General features: G+C 42.3%; 2 protein-coding genes across 6 annotated transcripts in view; one reads left to right on the top strand and one right to left on the bottom strand.

Moving 5' to 3' along the window:
- LOC145335868 (deoxyribonuclease gamma-like) overlaps positions 1–20,761 on the bottom strand; it is a 51,111-nt gene that overhangs the window by 19,752 nt on the left and 10,598 nt on the right. For all 4 annotated transcript variants that reach the window (XM_080181623.1, XM_080181601.1, XM_080181609.1 and 1 more), the window contains exons 3-4: positions 14,547–14,635; positions 11,311–11,394 (exon numbers count right to left, since the gene is read on the bottom strand). In XM_080181623.1, the coding sequence (XP_080037749.1) occupies positions 11,311–11,394; positions 14,547–14,635 (173 nt within the window). The remainder of the gene's footprint in view (positions 1–11,310; positions 11,395–14,546; positions 14,636–20,761) is intronic.
- The window catches only part of LOC145335837 (uncharacterized), a 104,361-nt gene continuing 86,399 nt past the window's right edge, over positions 2,800–20,761 (top strand). Inside the window, exon 1 of one of the 2 annotated variants that reach the window (XM_080181566.1) lies at positions 2,800–2,985. Coding sequence is in view for 1 of the 2 variants with exons in the window: in XM_080181590.1 (XP_080037716.1) it covers positions 2,842–2,886 (45 nt within the window). In the remaining variant the exon portion in view is untranslated. The remainder of the gene's footprint in view (positions 2,986–20,761) is intronic. The other variant, XM_080181590.1, reaches the window with a different exon arrangement.

The raw sequence follows: 20,761 nt of genomic DNA, 5'->3' as shown, positions 1-20,761 counted from the left end.
TTTACACCTTGTCTGGATTTCTTTCCTCTTGGTCAACGCAAAGGTTTCTAGTGGAGGATGTGCAGTCCATGTTTAGTGCCATTGCTGAATCTCAAAGCCCCAACCAAACAAAAAATCTCCTGAGGCTGCATTAAAATCAACTGTTGGGTTTCTCCTGGAAATATTCTCAGTCCCCAATTCGTGGAGACTGAGTAACTCCCACTGAATTGTAAGTGTTTTTTTTTTTCAGAATGAATCTCTGACACTCTGAGCGCTGCAGAGGGCGCTTGGATGATTCACTCTGAAAATCAGGGTGGGGTCAAGGTCTATTCCCACCGCAGAGGTTGGCAGCATAGCGCCGAGCAAGCCACTGCACATGTGCCAATCTGTCAGCACTGCCATCAGCACAGTGGCCCTGTATTGCCATCCGCCAGATCACTGGCCTTCCTGAGCCAGCTCCTCTGTCTCTGCCCTCCCACACCCACCCAGATGGCCAGCACCAATCGCTCTCCATCCCCTCTCTGCCTGCGATCCTGAATGCAGAATGGCAGCGGGAGCCCTTGGCACTGCCCACTGGGCATTGTGCAGTGCCAAGGTGCCTCTTGGGCATTGCCATTTTACCCTTAGAGCCAGGGTGCCAGGCTGCCACTGCCCATGGGGCACCCCCTTACCCCTTTATATTGCTTTATATTTCAGAAGCTACCTGTCAATATTAATGAGCTCTCAAATTTGTTTTTCCTTCTGCTGTTGATTTTGGCAAAGTATTTGTAAAGGGGCAGCAAGTAACATTGCTTCACAGCATCAGGGACCCGGGTTCGATTCCTGGCTTGGGTGACTGTGTGGAGTTTGCATGTCCTCTCCATGTCTGTGTGGGTTTCCTCCGGGTGCTCCAGTTTCCTCCCACAGTTCAAAGATGAGTAGGTTAGATGGAGTAGGGTGGTAAATGCACAGGGTAACAGGCAGGGGAGGGTTTGGGTAAGATGCTCTTTCAGAAAGTTAGTGCAGACTTGATGGGCCGAATGGCTTCTCTCTGCACTATAGGGACTCAAGTAAAATATGTGTCCGTAATAGGATTTGACAGCCAGCAATTGCAAAGTAATTTTGGGAATAAGTCTTTATTTTCTGAGCAGAAATATTGTTGTGTCTCAGTGCTATAGAGGGGATTGAGTTGGTCATTTCATCTTCAGCTGCTGCTGGTATAAAAACAACCCAAAAATTGGAAATTATTTTCAAGGGTAAACCTCAATGTATATCGAAAATGGTGAATAGTGCAGAAATATGCAGTGAGGGTGTGATTGGACTATGTTAGAGACTGTGGATGGGGTTTTCCAGCCATGCTTTCCCTGCACCAGAGAATCCTGCCTGAGGTTAATGGACCTCCATGGTCCACCCCTCGCCCACTCTGATTCCTGTGGCAAGCGGGATGGTAAAATTTGCCCCTGTGTCTTGCACACAAGAAAAGGGAAATCTTAACTATTTCTGAACAGAGAATTGGATGTGAGGAAGTGTTAGGAAATCATAGAATAGAATCCCTACAGTGCAGAGGAAGCCATTTGGCCCATTCAGCCTGCACTGACAACAATCCCACCCAGGCCCTATCCCTGTAACCACATGCATTTACTCTGATAACCCCGTGACACACCCTTGAGCGTCATTTAGCATAGCCAATCCACCTAACCCACACATCTTTGGACTGTGGGAGGAAACAAAAATTTTTTTACAGGTTTAAGGTGCTGGGGAGCAGGTACAGAGGAGATATCAGGGGTAAGTTTTTCACTGAGTGGTGGGTGAGTGGAATCGACTGCCGTCAGTGGTGGTGGAGGCAAATTCGATAGGGTCTTTCAAGCGACTTCTGGATGAGTACATGGAACTTCATAGAATTGAGGGTTATGGGTGAGCCTAGTAGGTATAGATATCATCGGTGCAACTTGTGGGCCGGAGGGCCTGTTTGTGCTGTAGTTTTTCTATGTTCTAAACCGAAGCACCCAGAGGAAACCCCTGCAGACATGAGGAGAATGTGCAAACTCCACATAGACATCACCCGAGACCTGAATTGAACCCAGGTCCTTGGAGCTGTGAGGCAGCAGTGCTAACCATTATGCAGCCCTAACGTAAACATTTTTAAAAGAAAGGTTAAAGGGAGGACAAAATGTCAATCTTGATTTTTCTCTCCACCCTAGCTATGACTGTAACACTACATTCTGCACTCCTTGCTTCCTTCTCTATGAACAGTATGCCCTGTCTATATAGCACGCAAGAAACAATACTTTAACAAACAGTACTGTATACTATTAGTACTGTATACTAATACATGTGACAATAAATCAAAAGCTTTTTAAATTTTGACTATCTATATTGCATATTCTGCATTTGTATGCATTCCCTAATCAAAGTGTTCTAATATAAATTCTTAACCTTCCTTTTGTAATGGAAATGGCCAATGTTAAATGTGTTATACTGTAATTACACACTACTTACCAGTGGAAGTGCCACATAAATTAAGAATGGAAATTAAAGAATAATGACAATCTACAAGTTTAAATTAGGAACCAATTAGCTTTCCCTCCCCACTCCGCTTCACCTGAAGACGACATAGAGTTTGATTTCCCCTTGTGTACTGCTACGAGAGTTCAACTGATATAATTTTTAAAAGGCAGTAATTAATGTTTCATGTACAATTACCACTATCGGTGTACTGTACACTAAAAAAAGCCATTAATCACATTTCAAGCTTTCTCAACAACGTCTCCAGTTGTGGCTAGTAAGACTGTGCGATGAATAAATTAAGATTTCCAGATAGGACAAGTCACTCAGGAAACGCCTCCCTGCCTTTTTGAAGGCAGTGGGAATGCCAGCTTTCTAATGATGTTTACAGCATGTATTCACAAAGACTTGCCACAGGAGAAGGTAACTGATCCTTTCAGCTGTATTTTGCAAGCAAAGTTCCCAAGAACAGCCGGCACACCTGTGACAAGTAGGCTGGAATAAGATTAGAGCCTTAAGTAGGTAAGTCTGCAAAGAGATGGAATGATAATGTTTGTCTGATTTCTTTCCGGACGCATCTTTTATGATCCTGTTTTTTTTTTACTTAATTTAGTGACGGGGTTATTGATGTGTGTAATTGGCAGGGTTCACTTTTTTGTGGGCGCCGAGGGGTTTGCAGGGCTGGAGGGACAAGGGCGCCGGACACATGCATGGTCGGAAGTAGTTCGAATAGTTTTGTGAAATCCGTAAACATGTTGTTACAACTACTACGCACGGCAGAAATCAGGTGTCCAACCCACTGCCCCAGGGCTACATGAGGCTCCTGGCAATCTGGCCCTTAAAGGAAAAAACTCGCTTTAATGTATTTATATTCTCAATATCCCAAAACCCTTTACAACCAATTCATTATTTTTTTTGAACTGTTGTGATGCAGGGACAGTGGCAGCCAGTCCACTCACAATATCTTGCAAACATCAATCATCTGTTTTTAGTGATGTTGATTTGAGGGAACCAGACAGAACTCCCCTGCTTCTCTTTGGAATACTACTGTGTATCTTTTACATCCATCTGAACCAGCAAATGGGGCCTCTCTTTAACATGTCACCTGAAAGGTGCCGCCTCCAACAGTGTAGTGTTTCCACCATGCATCACTGGTGTGCCAACTAGTTATGTGCTGAAGTCTCTGGAGTGGGACTTGAACCTATAATGTTCCATCTTGGAAATTCAAGTGATACCAACTGAGCCATGCCCAAGTAACCTATTCCTGTTTGTGCCTTTATCTTTTATTCAGTAGTTTTCCCGTATTTTGTGGGCCAGCAGCTTTGGCGATATTGAACAAAGCACCAATATCTGTCACAAAGGCACTTGGTAGTACAGAATTGGAGTATTGCTGAAAAGAGACATGCTGTTGAAATTTGCACTCAGCAGGACAGATGCAAGAGTACCAGATCTCAAAGGGAACAATTTATAATTTTCAATGAGAAGAGGGTGTTGATTAGTTGGCAGTGGACTCTGCTAGAGGCATTGGCATGGAGAATGCACCCAGTAACCATGATTAACACACATCAGATTGGGCAACACTTACTGAATAATCCTGATTGTGTTAATAATTACATTAATAACCAGTTTAAGATTTAAGTGTGGCTAATTTAAGCATGCTACAAAAAATATACACAGTGCAAACAAAAATAACATGTCCAAGCATTGCGCCTTTTTCGATGTAAATAAAAGCTTGGGTGACAGCCATTCCCTGGTTCATTCCCTATGGCAATGCCTTAACAAATCAGAGTCTGGCTTGTCCAGTTTGAACTCAAAGGGTGGTGAATCTCTGGAATTCTCTGCCCGTTGAAGTGGTGGAGGCTGCCTCGCTAAATATTTTTAAGACGCGGGTTGATGGGTTTTTGATAGGAGAGGGGATTAAGGGTTATGGGGAGAGGGCGGGAAAGTGGAACTGAGCAGCGACAGATCAGCCATGATCTTATTGAATGGCGGGGCAGGCTCGAAGGGCTGGATGGCCTACTCCTGCTCCTATTTCTTATGTTCTTATGAATTTAAACATATGCTTAGCAGTTAACTATTTCATGGTGCTTACTCCATTACAATACCTTCTACCAATCAAAGTTCACTTGGCAAATAATCAGCACCCTCTTGCATTGCAGTATAAATTGTTGTTCCTTTTGAGAGTTGGTATTCTTATGTCTGTCCTGATGAGTGCAAGACTAACTGCTTTGAGAGCACGTCTCTTTTGTAAGCAACACCAAATATTTGTCGAAGATAAGAATTTAAGTTATATGCAGATTCATGGCAATGTAAATTTAGACTGTTATTACTGAAAAGGTCTATGCACAGCTAAAAACAAAAACCCTGGACTAAACCTAAGTATACATTCCAGTGTTAGCATTAAGGTCAGCATAATGTTACATCTACACCAATTCTAATTCTTCATGAGTCCACATAGGTATTGTAATGCAGGCAATTGAACCCAATTGGGACATCTCAGTTATGTAGTAATCTTAATAAAAACCCCATCCATCTGTCTGTGAGTCACAACCTTGGTGATTACATGTAAATTTCTCTACTGAATCTGGTAACTGTTCTCATCTATTTGGAACCTGTTCCATATGATTGATTTTTCAACTGGCTATATGATTCATTGACTTCTAAATGAAGTAGCTGAAGAGATTGAATTCTTGACAGTATAGCATCTTCAGCATGCAGATATAATCTGTTCCAGCAGTGGGGGCAATGATAGGGGGTTCTTGTTTGAAAAGTTCTGGCTCTAACAGTTGAGCGTTTTGAGTTCCTTCACAAGCAACAAAGACGTAATCCTGGACAGGAGCAGTCCCAGCAGGAAAGAAACGCATTCCTGATAAGGAATTGGACTCGGATTCCAGGATATGCACATCTCCTTTTATAACACACTGGAACCTCTTCATCCTGGGATTTCAAAATTTTCAAGATTATAAGTGATGTTCGAATGCCTAATCATGAGAGAGAGAGAGCTGGAAAACACCATGGATATAATTACTGAGTTCAAACATCTAACATTTCAATGCTGTACTTGATAATTGCTCTGGTTGGTCCTTCAAAAATATTGTGCCCCGCAGAAAGAAATTATATGTTCATTATCCATACTTAGCCCATGCCTTCTCGATTAGTTGGAACACCTAAACGGTCGTGCAGCAAATCCATGAGTTCCTTGGGTCTGTGCAAAATATTACTGGAGAACTGGTGTTTTCTGAACAATAGATTTCTGGGCTGAAGGGCTTCCAGTGAAATCATAGAATCCCTACAGTGCAGAAGAGGCCATCAAATTTACACCAATTCTCTGACAAAGTATCTAACCCAAGCCTTCACCCTGCCCTATCCCTGAAACCCTACACATATATATTGTGGCCCAACCCACTTAACTCCCACCTCTTTGGACAGTGGGAGGAAACTGGAGCACATTGGAAGAAATCCATGCAGACACGGGGAGAACATGCAAACTTCACAGAGACAGTCATCTGAGGCCAGAATTGAACCTGGTTCAATCAATTATCTTTTTCTGAGCTACCATGAGAATTTAGGACTTCAGTTTCTTCTGACATTGCAACCCAGACTCAAAAGAACAAACTTATTGAGATGCCACCAGGAACAGAGAGCAGCTGATGTTCCTATGGGGTGCAGTGTTCTATGTACAGTGCTGGCCAGTGCATTTCCAACTAGTTTATCAGCACAGATTAGTGATGTCTCAGTGCTGTCATGGTGCTACAGAGATGGCAGAAAATTATGTATGTGATGATATTAGAACATGACTTTTGTGGCATCGTCAATGAAATGCATTCTCAACACCCCAAATACATTGGCCAGTCCTCATAACCTTCCTGGCCATTGTTGGGGTTAACTTAATAATGTGTCTTTTACATTGACCTAGTTGCAACAAGACCCATGCAATGGCCAAGTGTCCAAGGAGCAATGTGGAAGCAGCTGCTGATGGGCTTTCAAAACACCAACAAAATATCTCGCCCATTCCATTCTATTGGGACAGGACATGTTGCATTCCAAAATAAAACGCCTGTGAAGCATGATAACTTCCTCATATTTCCAGGCTACTTGCCTCGATTCAGTCTCCAGCAAACATAGAAGATAGGAGCAGGAGGAGGCCACTCAGCCCTTCGAGCCTGCTCCACCATCCATCATGATCATGGCTGATCATCCAAATCCTGCCTAATCCTGCTTTCTCCCTGTAACCTTTGATCCTATATCCACCCCCCTCTTTAATATATTCAATGTTTTGGCATCAACTACTTCCTGTAGTAACGAATTCCACAGCTCACCACTCTTTGGGTGAAGGAATGTTCTCCTCATCTCCGTCCTAAATGGTCTACCCCAAATCCTCAGACTGTGACCCCTGGTTCTGGACTCCCCGACAATTGGGAACATCTTCCCTGTCTAGTCCTGTTAGAATTTCATAAGTTTCTATGCAAGTACCCTTCATTCATCTAAACTCTAATGAAAACAATCCTAACCTAGTCAATCTCTCTTACATCAACCCTGCCATGCCTTGGAATCAGCCTGGTAAATCTCTTTCACTGCACTCCCTGGAGATCGAGAACAACCTTCCTCAGAAAAGGAGTCCAAAACTGCACACAATATTCAAGGTGTGCGAAAGGTGCCATTTGAAGTCAGTTTGCCTTAGTCCTCCAAAAGGAACTCGGTATTGTGCTTTTCAATTAATGTCCTTTCTTTGTGTTGTTGCAAGCAGGAGAGAATCAAAGCAATGGCCTCGATTACAGAATCTCAGCCCCAGGCCTGTGACCTCCTTTAGACTTCCCAACCTAATAAATATTTTACAAGGCTCGAGACCTGGGTCATGTTAAGGAAATTCTCTAAGAATACAAAGGTTTGTTTAGACATCAGGAGTTTTGTCAGTCACTTGATTTATCTATTTGAAACATAATTTGATTTATTGTCACATGTATTAGTATCGTGAAAAGGATTGGGTTTTTTTTGCGTGCTATACAGACAGAGCATACTGTTCATAGAGAAGGAAAGAAGAGAGTGCAGAATGTAGTATTACAGTCATAGCTAGGGTGTAGAAAAAGATCAACCTACTGCGAGTTAGGTCCATTCAAGAGTCTGATGGAGCAGGGAAGAAGCTGTTCTTGAGTTGGTTGGGATGCGACCTCAGACATTTGTATCTTTTTCCCGATGGAAGAAGGTGGAAGGGGGAATATCCGGGGTGCGTGGGATCCTCAGTTATGTTGGCTGCTTTTCTGAGGCAGTGGGAAGTTAAGCACAATACCTAAAGTTAACTTTGTAAATTATGAAATGCTGATAACTGGTTAGAAGTTGGGGTGTGTTACCTTATTCAATAGATATCATGGTAAGGAAATGATAGTTGAGGATGCAGGCAAAATTTTCTTTCTTACTCAACATATTAGGAAGTAAGTAGCAGGACTGCTGAGATGATATCCGGTTTCCATGTGGGAACTTTAGAAATTCACAGGACAGAAGGAAGTTTGGCCCATCACTATAACTGAACAACTCTCAAAGACCTATTTCCCGTACTTCTCTATTTTTTAAATTTTGGGTATAACATATTTGCTGGATTCCATTCCTGCCACTGTTTCTGGTGGGAACATTTCCGTATCCCAACAACAATAGTCATTGTATCATCATATTTCATTGTCTGCAGCAATAGTTTTATCAACCAACTTGCTGCACCTGTGGGTTCAATTTTCAGGTATAAAGGAAGGTTTCAAAATTGAAATTGGGGTCTGTTGATTGGAAGTAAGTTATAGAGAAGAAAAATAGTTATTTACATAAATAGTTAGAAAATAACCTCAAATATTTCACAAGTATGAAACTTGGGCATATCTAGGAATCAGATACAGCTGAAGGTAACTAAAACCACAATTGAATGCCAAAATGCATTATTTTTTAATGATCAGATGGCTTTACCCTGGTAAAGCTTTATAAGTTCTATTAGTAGCTGGAAAGGTCACACATCTCCTTTTGAAAGATTTAGCGTGCTTAGGATTTAGGAGTATGATACAGCTGAAATGTAAATATATACGTTCTGTATTCATTTTCACAGTTGAAGATTACACAGCGGTCGATCCAAATGCTTTGGTTATTGACTTCTTGAATGTAAATACATGAATGGCCTTAGCTTGGTTTGAGGCACTGAAGGTTGATCAGGTTGCTGGAACTGATAGCCTTTAACCTTGAATGTTGGAGCAAATCAAAGAGGAACTCTGTCAGCCATTGATTTAGCTGCCTAACAGATTTTTGAAATCTAGACTAGTTTGAATTGGTGGAGAAAGGATTTAATGCATGAATGCTTTCACACATGTGCTAAGGCCTATTCATTGATATCTAGATAGGTACAACAGTCGGCCATTCAGCCCCTTGAGCTTGTTCTGTTATTATAGCTGATCTGTTTCTTAACTCTATCTAGTTTTGTTCCATATCTTTTCAGTAAAGTTCTGTAATTCATGTTTTAATAGGCTTGAATTACATAATTAAATTGATGCATAATTTTCTAGTTTATGCCAAAGACAAATAATTCAATGATTAATGGTTTGAAATAAAATGCCAACTGGCACTAATATTTTTAATTTAAAAAGCATAATTTTAGTGATGTTTGGTGACTCAAATGATGCTATATAGGAAAACAATGTCATAAAAAGGGAAGCTCTGATGAAGGGTCATTCTGACTTGAAACATTGTCTCTATTCTTTCTCCACAAATGCTGTCAGACCTGCTGAGATTTTCCAGCACTTCCTGTTCTTGGGTAGGTTTGGATTGTTTTCTCTAGAGCAGAGAAGGCTAAGGGGGTACATGATTGAGGTGTGTAAGATTGAGGGGTATGGGCAGGGTGAATAGGAAGCAATCACGGGGGGGGGGGGGGGGGCATATTTTTAGGGTAAAGGGCATGAGATTGAGTGGATTTGGGAATTTTTTTCACTGAGGATGGTGGGAATCTGGAATGCACTACCTGGGGAAAGTAGTGGAGACAGGAAACTTTACAATCTTTGAGACATATTTGGATGGGCACTTAAAACATACCATTCAAGGATATGAGACAAGTGCTGGAAAATGGGATTAGCGTGCCTTTACTAGTAGTTATTGTCCAGTGCAAACTCAATGGACTGAATGGACTTTAGCATTGCATGATTCTTTGACTCCATTTACAAACAGACAGCAAGAAAATAAGTGAGTTCAGTTTTGCCTCCTTTGGCTGTCCATAACACTTGGCTTGCTGGTAGGAGTGAATCAGTATAAAAGAAGTGATGACTTGAGTTTGGCCTCACTAACTTAAGTGTTCTGATGTAAAGATGCTGGCATTGGACTGGGCCAGGCACAGTAAGAAGTCTCACAACATCAGGTTAAAGTCCAACAGGTTTATTTGGAATCATAAGCTTTTGGAGCGCTGCTCCTTCATCAGGTGAGTGACTGACTCTGAAAGCTCGTGATTCCAAATAAATTTATTGGACTTTAACCTGGTGTTGTGAGACCCCTTTCTAATTGTTCTGGACACATCTGACCATGACGGGCATGCAATTTAATCAAAAAAGCTCATTAATCTGGCCAATTAACACCAATCGAGCATCTCGCACTTACCAATAAAGTCATTGAAAGAATCGCTGGTAGTTCCATCAAATGAAAACTACTCACCAACAACCCACTCACCAATGCTTACTTACAGTTCCACCAGAAAAACTTGGCCAAGCCTTATCTCAACCTTGATACAGACTTGACAGCCTTGCCCATAGCCTAACAGCAAATCTATAAAAAGCAATGGTTTTGTTTCTTTTTAACTGCTCTACATTACGAAATGTATTGTGGCAATTAATGGGTGAAACTGCCAACAAAACAGAACAGTTTACTGTATCTGAAGATGCAAGATTAGCAAACTTGTTATAACAAGCAAACTGAGAATGTGAGATCTAATTAGGTAATTTATTTTAACACGACACTTTCAAATCCAGTGAAGCAAACTAAATTTAACTCTTCACCTGAGGTTGTCTAATGCTGCCATTGACAATCTTAATATTCTCTCTGTTATTCCTTATCCTGACTGAATATTGAAAGGAATTGTATTTTTGGTCCAGTAGAGCATGACAGGACTCAGCAAGTCATAGGAGTGACATTTCAACCTAACTCACTGAATCCCGCCCCCTCACTCTCTTCCTTTACGATGCTCAGTAAAATCCACCTCTTTGTACAAACGTTCGATCCTCTATCCAAATGTCAAAAATGGGATTATTTTGGATTGTTCTTGTTGTGTCTCAAAATGTATTGTTAAAGTAAGTAAAGTTTATTTATTTGTCACAAATTAATGCTGTGATGAAGTTACTGTGAAAATACCCCAGTTGCCATACTCTGGCACCTGTTCGGGTACACTGAGGGAGAATTTAGCACAGCCAGTTCACCAAACCAGCACATCTTTGGACTGTGGGAGGAAACTGGAGCACCTGGAGGAAACATAGGCAGACATGTGGAGAAGGTGCAGACTCCACACAGACAGTGACTCAAGCTGGGAATTAAGCCCAGGTCCCTGGTGCTGTGAGGCAGCTATGCTAACCACTGTGCCACCGTGCCACCCGAAACAGAATAAAAATGCAAGTTGTCACTGAGCGTGAAACCCAAGGCATCAAGTACAAACTTGGTTTCAAACGCCTTTGACTTTATTCTCCATTGAAGTTCCACCAGATCCCAAGGGTCTCCTGTTTGTCAGATAAGGTTCAAATCCCCCACTGCATATGATCTATTTATAAGCAATATTGGCAAGCATTTCAATTAGTTTTAGTGTATCAGACATTTGGGTACGTACTTTTTCAGTGTTACTTCACTCACCGGTAAATAAAGAGGTACTGTTCTTTATAAGTCCCTCGTCCCAGGGGTTTGCTTAGTTTATATGAATAGTGGCTTTTGGCTTGTCTGCAGGTGTAGAAAAATAGAAAATGAATTGCAGATATATCAGGAAATAACAGTCAGACTTCTTCCAATCTATACATTCAAACCCTTGAGTTGGTAATAATGTCTGCACATCATCAATAAATAATGCTGTAACAATTAGATATATTATTCTCACTCAGTAGGAATTTCAGCATTCCCACATTTCAAAAGTACTTCATTGCCTGTAAACTACTTTAGAATGTTTAAAAGATGTAAAAAAATTTCCATATAGACACTTTTTTTACAGATGGTAGTGTAACTCCTCTCAGCCTGTTGCAAGAACACAGCTAAATTATTTGATTTAGTTTATTATTGTCACATGTACTAGGATACAGTGAAATTATTATTTCTTGCGTGCTATACAGGCAAAACGGACTGGTCATAGCGCGCATAGGGGAGATGGAAAGGAGAGGGAGGAGAATATAGTGTTGCAGTTACAGAAAGGTTGTAGGGAAAGATCAACTTAATAGGCATAGTGGTTAGCACAGCTATCTCAGTGCCTGGGACACAGGTTTGATTCCCAGCTTGTGTCACTGTGCAGAGTCTGTACGTTCTCCCTGTATCCATGTGGGTTTCATCCTGGATGCTCCAGTTTTCTCCCACAGTCTGAAAAACATGCTGGTTGGGTGCATTGGCCATGCTAAGTTCTCCCTCCAGTGTACTCGGACAGGTGCCAGAGTATGGCGACTCGGAGATTTTCATCGTAACTTCATTATGACGCTAATGTAAGCTTACTTGTGATACTAATAAGCTCTCGCAAAGATGCTCACCCCATACAATGCCACCAAATTTTAAACGGGAGATAAGAGATGTCATTGTACAATCGCTGGAGTAATACAGCATTTGCAGAATGCTTGTAAACTTTATAAGGTAGGACCATTCAAAGGTCTGATGGCAGCAGGGAAGAAGCTGTTCTTGAGTCATTTGGTACGTGACCTCAGACTTTTGCACCTTTTTCACGATGGAAGAGGGTGAAAGAGAGAATGTCTGGAGCATGTGATTTTTGCTGACTGCTTTGCTGAGGCCGTGGGAAGTGTAGACAGAATCAATGGATGGGAGGTTGGTTTGCTTGATGGACTCTCAATGATTCTGCTCAAAATTGGTGCAAGATCGCAGAGAAGAATGACAGAAAATTGCTGCGTGAAGCCTTGCCTTACTGCCCCAACCTGAATTTTACTCCCAGTATGCTACAGATTTACTGGACATTTCTCTGTGCAAACAACAGCAAATGTAGGGTAAAGTTTTGATGAATTTTCCTTTATTTCCCTCTCTATTAACGTTCCTCCTCCTCCTCCTCCCCCCTGTGAATGCTGGGAATCTGGTAGTTGGCCTCAAATATCCTCAAAGATAGAATATCTTGCACAGGCTTCCTTCCACCTCCCATCAATCCCAATGTCTTATCTATCAGCTTCGGTTTCAGCCAAGCCCTGCGAGTTCCTGCCATCTTTGGGGCATTCCCAGCACTTTAATTCCACCTCCCCCAGATGGAAGGACAGGAGATACTCAGGAGTTTGTATCATTTTAAAAATAAGCACATTGACACAGGCTGGATGAGACACGTGACACAACATTGTCCTTTATCCTCACACTGAATATGAATAAAACACACAGTGAAGGAATGGCAAGAATCTGTATTTCTACATCTCAAGCTGTTGCAAAGCACTTCATGGCCAATAATTTATATTTGAAGTATAGCTGTTGCTGCGATTATAGGCTAATTATACAGCGGATTTTTATATAGCTAAGTCCCACAAGCAGCAAGTAGATAACTGAGCAGATAATCTATTTTGGGAGTGATGGTTGAGTCTTAGATATTGGCCATGACATTGAACGAATGTCTTTTTCTTCAAATAGTGCCACGCTATTTCACAAATTGGTAGCTTGGGAAGTAACTAGGAAAGATACACAGCCTGAGGAGGTTTAGAGAATGGAGAGAGACAGAGGGAAACAAGAAAGCCTTTTTTAAAAACGAAAAGACCTACTGTTTTGTTGTAAGATTATTGCTGTTGGAATCACTATCAACACTTAGAACATTGTCTGGCCTGTTGTTTGTCCACTTCTTGGTTTTGCTTGCCATAGTAGACAACACTCTTCCCTGTCAATGGGTTTAAGCCTCCTTGCAACACTTAAATACATTATTTAGATGTAACACTGATGTCCAATACCGAGGGGGTATTGCACTTTTGGATTTCCTTTGTATGAGGCGCTAAACTAAAGCCCTATGAGATGATCGAGAAGTTCTCCTGGTAACCAGGTTTTGATATCAAGGGTTAATAACCTTTTTATGATAATCGGTGATGTACATCATCAATGATGTCGGATCATATGAGCCTAAAACTCAAATGCCTCTGGAAGGATCTGCACGTGGTTATGTATAGCTAATAAATCTTTGGAAATTCCTGGATGTTCAGTATTTTTTCTGTTAAATACACCCGGGGCCCACTTCTGATTTTCCTTTGCAAGCTATCATTCCTGCAACAAGTAACATCACTGAAAGCAAGTTAACGGGCTCTTTCACTCATTGATGATTGTGGGTCTAAATATCCAAAAAAATGGCTGCTACATTTGCCCACATGATTGCAGAACTTTAAGGTATTTCTGAGCTATAAGGCGCTATACCAATGCAGGTATTTAGTTGTGCACTTTCTTTTGCTCTGAGGATGTGAACAATGCCAGGAAGGCTGTGGTTATTACTTATCATGAGTTGCACTTAAAGACTAACTAGGTTGCCAGGCCACTTCAGCAGACAATTAATACAAATATAGCCTAAACTAGGGACCAATGTGAGTTGGACTTGTTGGAGGTGATGGACTCTCTTCACTGAAAGACATAGGGAACCAATTGTGCTTAATTTCACCACTTGTCATAACGATCTCAGTACCACTACACCATCATGTTGCCCTGCTAATCCTCCTGATACTAAGGGGCCTATCAATCTGACCCGCCCACCCATTTTTGGACTGAGGAAACTGGTGCACCAGGAGTAAACCCATGCAAACATGGGGAGAACATGCAAACTCCACCAGACGGTGACCCAAAGCTGGAATTGAACCCAGGTCCCTGGCGCTGTGAGGCAGCAGTGCCACCATGCCTCCCAATGTGTTGTAAGAGTTTTGGTAAGCAACTGTACTTACTTATTCAGCTCCTCCAGCAGTGTTACAGTGGCTTTGCCTGACTTGTCAGTGACTTCCATTATCAGGGTGATGTCATAACGCAGCAGAACCTAAGCAAATGTAACAATAACACGATATTTTCATGTAGCACAGCTTAATACATTAAAATAAATCTTCAGATCTATTTTACAAAACAGTTTGGCCAAAAGGAACATCCCAGGATAGGGAATTTCAATGGCTCTTAGTGTTTCTGATCAAATATATTCCAGATCTAAAAATCTTTCCATTTCTCACCTGTAATTAACCTCTATCTCACTATCACTTTCTGTGTAACATGCTGTGTCTCTCAATACATGCAAATGGGTTTTTTTTTGTCTACTTGAAGGTGTTTTGATGTTTCCTCATTGAGAATACAAGGAGCCATAACTTCCACAAATATATATGCACACTTATAAATACCTGCACAAGAGAGACTATAGTGCTAACAACTCTACTGATATTGCATGCGAGGATGCCCCAAAACCCAGAAGGGTAACTTGAAACACTGGTTCTTCGTGATGTATGGGTTTTTTTTTGTTCCTCACATTATACCAATGTACAACTCAGTGAGGAACAGTCCAGTTCTTGTGTAAGCAATTAATAAAGAATATTTATTAACTTAAAAGAAAAACAAAAAAAACACATGACAAGGAGGACAAAATACACTGCGACCCTTGGGTATACTGACCATATGCACATAATTTACATGAAATTAACCTGTGATCCCCAAACTACCTATGTTACCAGAACTCAGAGGCACTCCTGATTCTAAACAACATCCAATATCAAACAGCTTGGCTAAATCCAGCAAAATAATCACCACAACCAGGTTAAGGTGGCCATGTCTAGGAAACTGTGAAGGTGGAAAGTGGCTGCTTTTCTCAGGTGATTATATCTACAACAGCTGCAGTCCTGGTGCTAGCCTTTTCTCCCTTCCCCTTTAGTTAATGTTTTACAGTTATACTATCTCTTTCCCTTTTGATGTTATTCACCCTGTGGAGTCGGTTTTTAGTCTGACAACACCAGGTTTTAGTCCAACCAATTTATTTGATAATACTCACAAGCTTTTGAGGGGACTGCCTCTTCGTCAGGTGAATGGAGAGTTCTGGCCTCAGACAGAGCATATAAAGCACAGACAGTTTAGAGATTACTGATTAAAATGTGAATCCTTACACCTAACCTGCTGTTCAAGACCTGAAGTGGCTGACAATGTGAGTGGAAGGAGCACTGATCACAGGTTAAAGAGATGTGTATTGTCTCCAGACAGTACAGTAAGTGAGGTTTTGCAAACCCAGGCAAGTCACGGGGGTTACAGATAGTGCGACATGAACCCAAGACCCCTGTTGAGACCGTCCTCATGTGTGCGGAACTTGGCTATCAGTCTCTGTTCAGCGACTCTGTGCTGTCGTGTGTCGTGAAGGCCACCTTGGAGAATGCTTACCCGAAGGTCAGAGGCTGAATGCCCGTGACCACTGAAGTGTTCGCCAACAGGAAGGGAACAGTCTTGCCTGGTGACTGTCGAGCGATGTTCATTCATCCGTTGTCGTAGCGTCTGCATGGTCTCCCCAATATACCATGCTTCGGGACATCCTTTCTTGCAACGTATCAGGTAGACAATGTTGGCCGAGTTGCAAGAGTATTTACCATGTACCTGGTGGATGGTATTCTCACGTGTGATGATGGTATCCATGTCGATGATCCGGCATGTCTTGCAGAGGTTGCTGTGGCAGGGTTGTGTGGAATTGTGGTCACTGTTCTCCTGAAGACTGGGTAGTTTGCTGCAAACAATGGTCTGTTTGAGGCTGTGTGGTTGTCTGAAGGCAAGAAGTGGGGGTGTGGGGATAGCCCTGGCGAGATGTTCGTCTTCGTCAATGATATGTTGAAGACTCCGGAGAAGATGTCGTAGCTTCTCCGCTCCGGGGAAGTACTGGACGACAAAGGGTACTCTGTCCACTGTGTCCCGTGTTTGCCTTCTGAGGAGATCGGTGCGGTTTTTCGCTGTGGCGCATCGGAACCGTCGATCTATGAGTCGAGCACCATATCCTGTTCTTATGAGGGCATCTTTCAGGGTCTGGAGGTGTCTGTCACGATCCTCCTCATCTGAGCAAATCCTGTGTATACGGAGGGCTTGTCCATAGGGAATGGCTTCTTTAACATGTTTAGGGTGGAAACTGGAGAAGTGGAGCATTGTGAGATTGTCTGTGGGCTTGCGGTACAGTGAGGTGCGGAGGTGACTGTCCTTAATGGAGATGCGTGTGTCCAAGAATGCAACTGATTCTGGGGAATAGTACATGGTGAGTCTGATGGTGGGGTGGAATTTGTTGATATCATCATATAGTTGTTTCAGTGATTCTTCACCATGAGGCCAAAGGAAGAAAATGTCATCAATGTATCTAGTGTATAGCATTGTATCTAGTGAATCTTCAACCAATGCTATACACTAGATACATTGATGACATTTTCTTCCTTTGGCCTCATGGTGAAGAATCACTGAAACAACTATATGATGATATCAACAAATTCCACCCCACCATCAGACTCACCATGGACTATTCCCCAGAATCAGTTGCATTCTTGGACACACGCATCTCCATTAAGGACGGTCACCTCAGCACCTCACTGTACCGCAAGCCCACAGACAATCTCACAATGCTCCAGTTTCCACCCTAAACATGTTAAAGAAGCCATTCCCTATGGACAAGCCCTCCGTACACACAGGATTTGCTCAGATGAGGATCGTGACAGACACCTCCAGACCCTGAAAGATGCCCTCATAAGAACAGGATATGGTGCTCAACTCATAGATTGACGGTTCCGATGCGCCACAGCGAAAAACCGCACCGATCTCCTCAGAAGGCAAACACGGGACACAGTGGACAGAGTACCCTTTGCGTCCAGTACTTCCCCGGAGCGGAGAAGCTACGACATCTTCTCCGGAGTCTTCAACATATCATTGACGAAGACGAACATCTCGCCAGGGCTATCCCCACACCCCCACTTCTTGCCTTCAGACAACCACACAGCCTCAAACAGACCATTGTTTGCAGCAAACTACCCAGTCTTCAGGAGAACAGTGACCACAATTCCACACAACCCTGCCACAGCAACCTCTGCAAGACATGCCAGATCATCGACATGGATACCATCATCACACGTGAGAATACCATCCACCAGGTACATGGTAAATACTCTTGCAACTCGGCCAACATTGTCTACCTGATACGTTGCAAGAAAGGATGTCCCGAAGCATGGTATATTGGGGAGACCATGCAGACGCTACGACAACGGATGAATGAACATCGCTCGACAGTCACCAGGCAAGACTGTTCCCTTCCTGTTGGCGAACACTTCAGTGGTCACGGGCATTCAGCCTCTGACCTTCGGGTAAGCATTCTCCAAGGTGGCCTTCACGACACATGACAGCACAGAGTCGCTGAACAGAGACTGATAGCCAAGTTCCGCACACATGAGGACGGTCTCAATAGGGATCTTGGGTTCATGTCGCACTATCTGTAACCCCCGTGACTTGCCTGGGTTTGCAAAACCTCACTTACTGTACTGTCTGGAGACAATACACATCTCTTTAAACTGTGATCAGTGCTCCTTCCACTCACATTGTCAGCCACTTCAGGTCTTGAACAGCAGGTTAAGTGTAAGGATTCGCATTTTAATCAGTAATCTCTAAACTGTCTGTGCTTTATATGCTCTGTCTGAGGCCAGAACTCTCCATTCACCTGACGAAGAGGCAGTTCCCTCGAAAGCTTGGATTATCAAATAAATCGGTTGGACTAAAACCTGGTGTTGTCAGACTTTTTTTACTGTGTTTACGCCAGTCCAACGCCGGCATTCCCACATCACAAGTCGGTTTTTGGCAGGTACATGTCAATTTCCTTATTTCTTCTCTTTGAAGCTCCATAGCCCCATTGTTTCTCCAGTCACATCATATCGTGATATCTCCAGACATCTGCCTCTAATCAACTCCTTGGTCTATTACCTTGTATCCTTTGTTTAATTTTATTTTTAATCCTAATTTTCTCCAATTCTTAACAGCACATCAGTGTACAAATGGTGCAAGAGTCATATGTGCAGATTTAAAAACACTGATATATGTACATCTCCTGTATATATTATCTGACATGGAGAAAAGGAAAGAACAGATGCATGTGGATGTGGACATGGACATAGACATATGCACAGAACAGGGAGAAACAAGGAGGAAAAAAAGAGTGGCATTTAATGCCCTCCACAATGGTGAGTTTGGCAGGTAGGAGGGTGCCACGTGGGGACAATGCTGTCTTCCTACCTCTGTTCTGACCCATGGTGGTAAGGTTCATGCATGGTCTCAGGCCCAGCACAGAATAAGGTCCTTAAGTAGGAAATACCCACTCATTCCATCATCAATGATATTGACTCAACAGCATTCATAGAATTCTTATAGTACAGAAGTAGGACTCTCCAAAAGAGCATCCCATCCAAACCTTCCCCTCCGTTCCTACCTCCGTAATCCCATACATTTACCATGGCTAATCTCCTAACCTGCATGTCTTGGGACACTAAGGGGCAATTTAGCATGGCCAATCCACCTAACGTGCACATCTTTGGAGAGGAAACCAGAGCACCTGGAGGAAACCCATGCAGACATGGAGAAAACATGCAAACCCCACACAGTCACCCAAGGATGGAATTGAACCCAGGTGTTTGACGCTGTGAGGCAAATGATAGGGAGGGAAAACATAATCACTGGCAGGTCCACAAGCAGAAAACCTGCCTGAGTTTCTAAAACCTTTTAAACTAATTTTATTCACCACATTTAAAACTGCTGAAGGCCAGGAATAGAAGGCATAGCTTGTAGGGCACTTCAAATTAGGATAACTTCAGTGTTCAGTGTAACATTTCCTATCAGTAAAACAAACTATATTATTTGCTTTTGTATTTGGGGGTGGGGTTATGGTTACAAGCTAGGATATAGAAAGCACTGCCCATCTGAGTTTGTGGTTTCATGTTTGGCAATTATTGCAGTGTTAATGGTTTCATTCATGCTCCATCCGATTTCTACTTGCTGCTTTATTCAGTTACCCACCAGCAACAATGGTGAGATCAAGGAAAATATGGCAAGAGCTCCAGAAGTCATGATTCTTCCATTGTGGGCACTGAGTTTTCTAAACTATCAAGCCCTTTTTTAAAAATGCACTAACAACAAGGGTTGTTTCAGAAAAGGAACAATGACGAGTTCAGAGTAGCAATTAGGCATGAATGTCTTTCTTTATGTTACTGTAGTATTATTCATAAAATGTAAGATTCACTAAAATATAATGTAAAACTGCTCAGCACCAATTGAATTAATCTTTGCTAATCAAAATTGCACCAAACAATTCCAAAAGTCTTCATTTGAAACAATCAAACCACCAGAGAGGCGTGTTCAGATCCGATGTCACAAGCGTGGTATTTATGGCATTAATTGCAGGAGTGTTTTAGAATCGAGAGAGCAAGTTAAAATACTTGTGAAGATGGCAGCACGGTAGCACAGTGGTTAGCACTGCTGCCTCACAGCTCCAGGGTCCTGGGTTCGATTCCTCAGCCTGGGTCACCGTCTGTGTGGAGCTTGCACACTCCCCTCGTGTCCGCATGGGCCTCCTCCCACAGTCCAAAGATGTGCGGGTTAGGTTGATTGGCCATGCTAAGAAATTGCCCCTTAATGTCCAGGGATGCATAGGTTAGAGGGATTAGTGGGTATAATATGTAGGGATATGCGGTAGGACCTGGGTGGGATTGTGTTTGGTACAGACTCGAAGGGCCTCTTTCTGCACTGTAGGATTCTATGATATCACTAAATGTGAAATTTATAGAGAAATGAAAAGATCAATCTGAATTAACAGGCTGGTACAGAAATTATTCCAACCTTACTTTTGTTTGAGGTTATTGATTAAAATACTGTAAATAAGAAGGTAGAAGATAATGGAGCCAAATACAGTTTGAATTATCAGGATACTATCCAATTTTCAAGTGGATGGTGTTGGAAATGGGTGCAAGTACTTCCTGTTGTAATGTGTTAAGCATGGGTGCAAAGTGCATTTTTCTGCAGATAGGGCCAGCAGTAGAGGAAACACCCACTTAAATGAACATGCAGTTAATTTAACTATGCTTTTCAGTTTTATTAGATGTGTACACACACATAAGAACATAAGAAATAGGAGTAG

Source organism: Carcharhinus amblyrhynchos, chromosome 3 (assembly GCF_965287045.1).
Source record: "Carcharhinus amblyrhynchos chromosome 3, sCarAmb.v2.hapA, whole genome shotgun sequence".
In the NCBI taxonomy this organism is placed as follows: domain Eukaryota; kingdom Metazoa; phylum Chordata; class Chondrichthyes; order Carcharhiniformes; family Carcharhinidae; genus Carcharhinus; species Carcharhinus amblyrhynchos.
The sequence above is the reverse complement of the archived record's forward strand: the minus strand, read 5'-3'. Positions and strand labels throughout refer to the sequence as shown.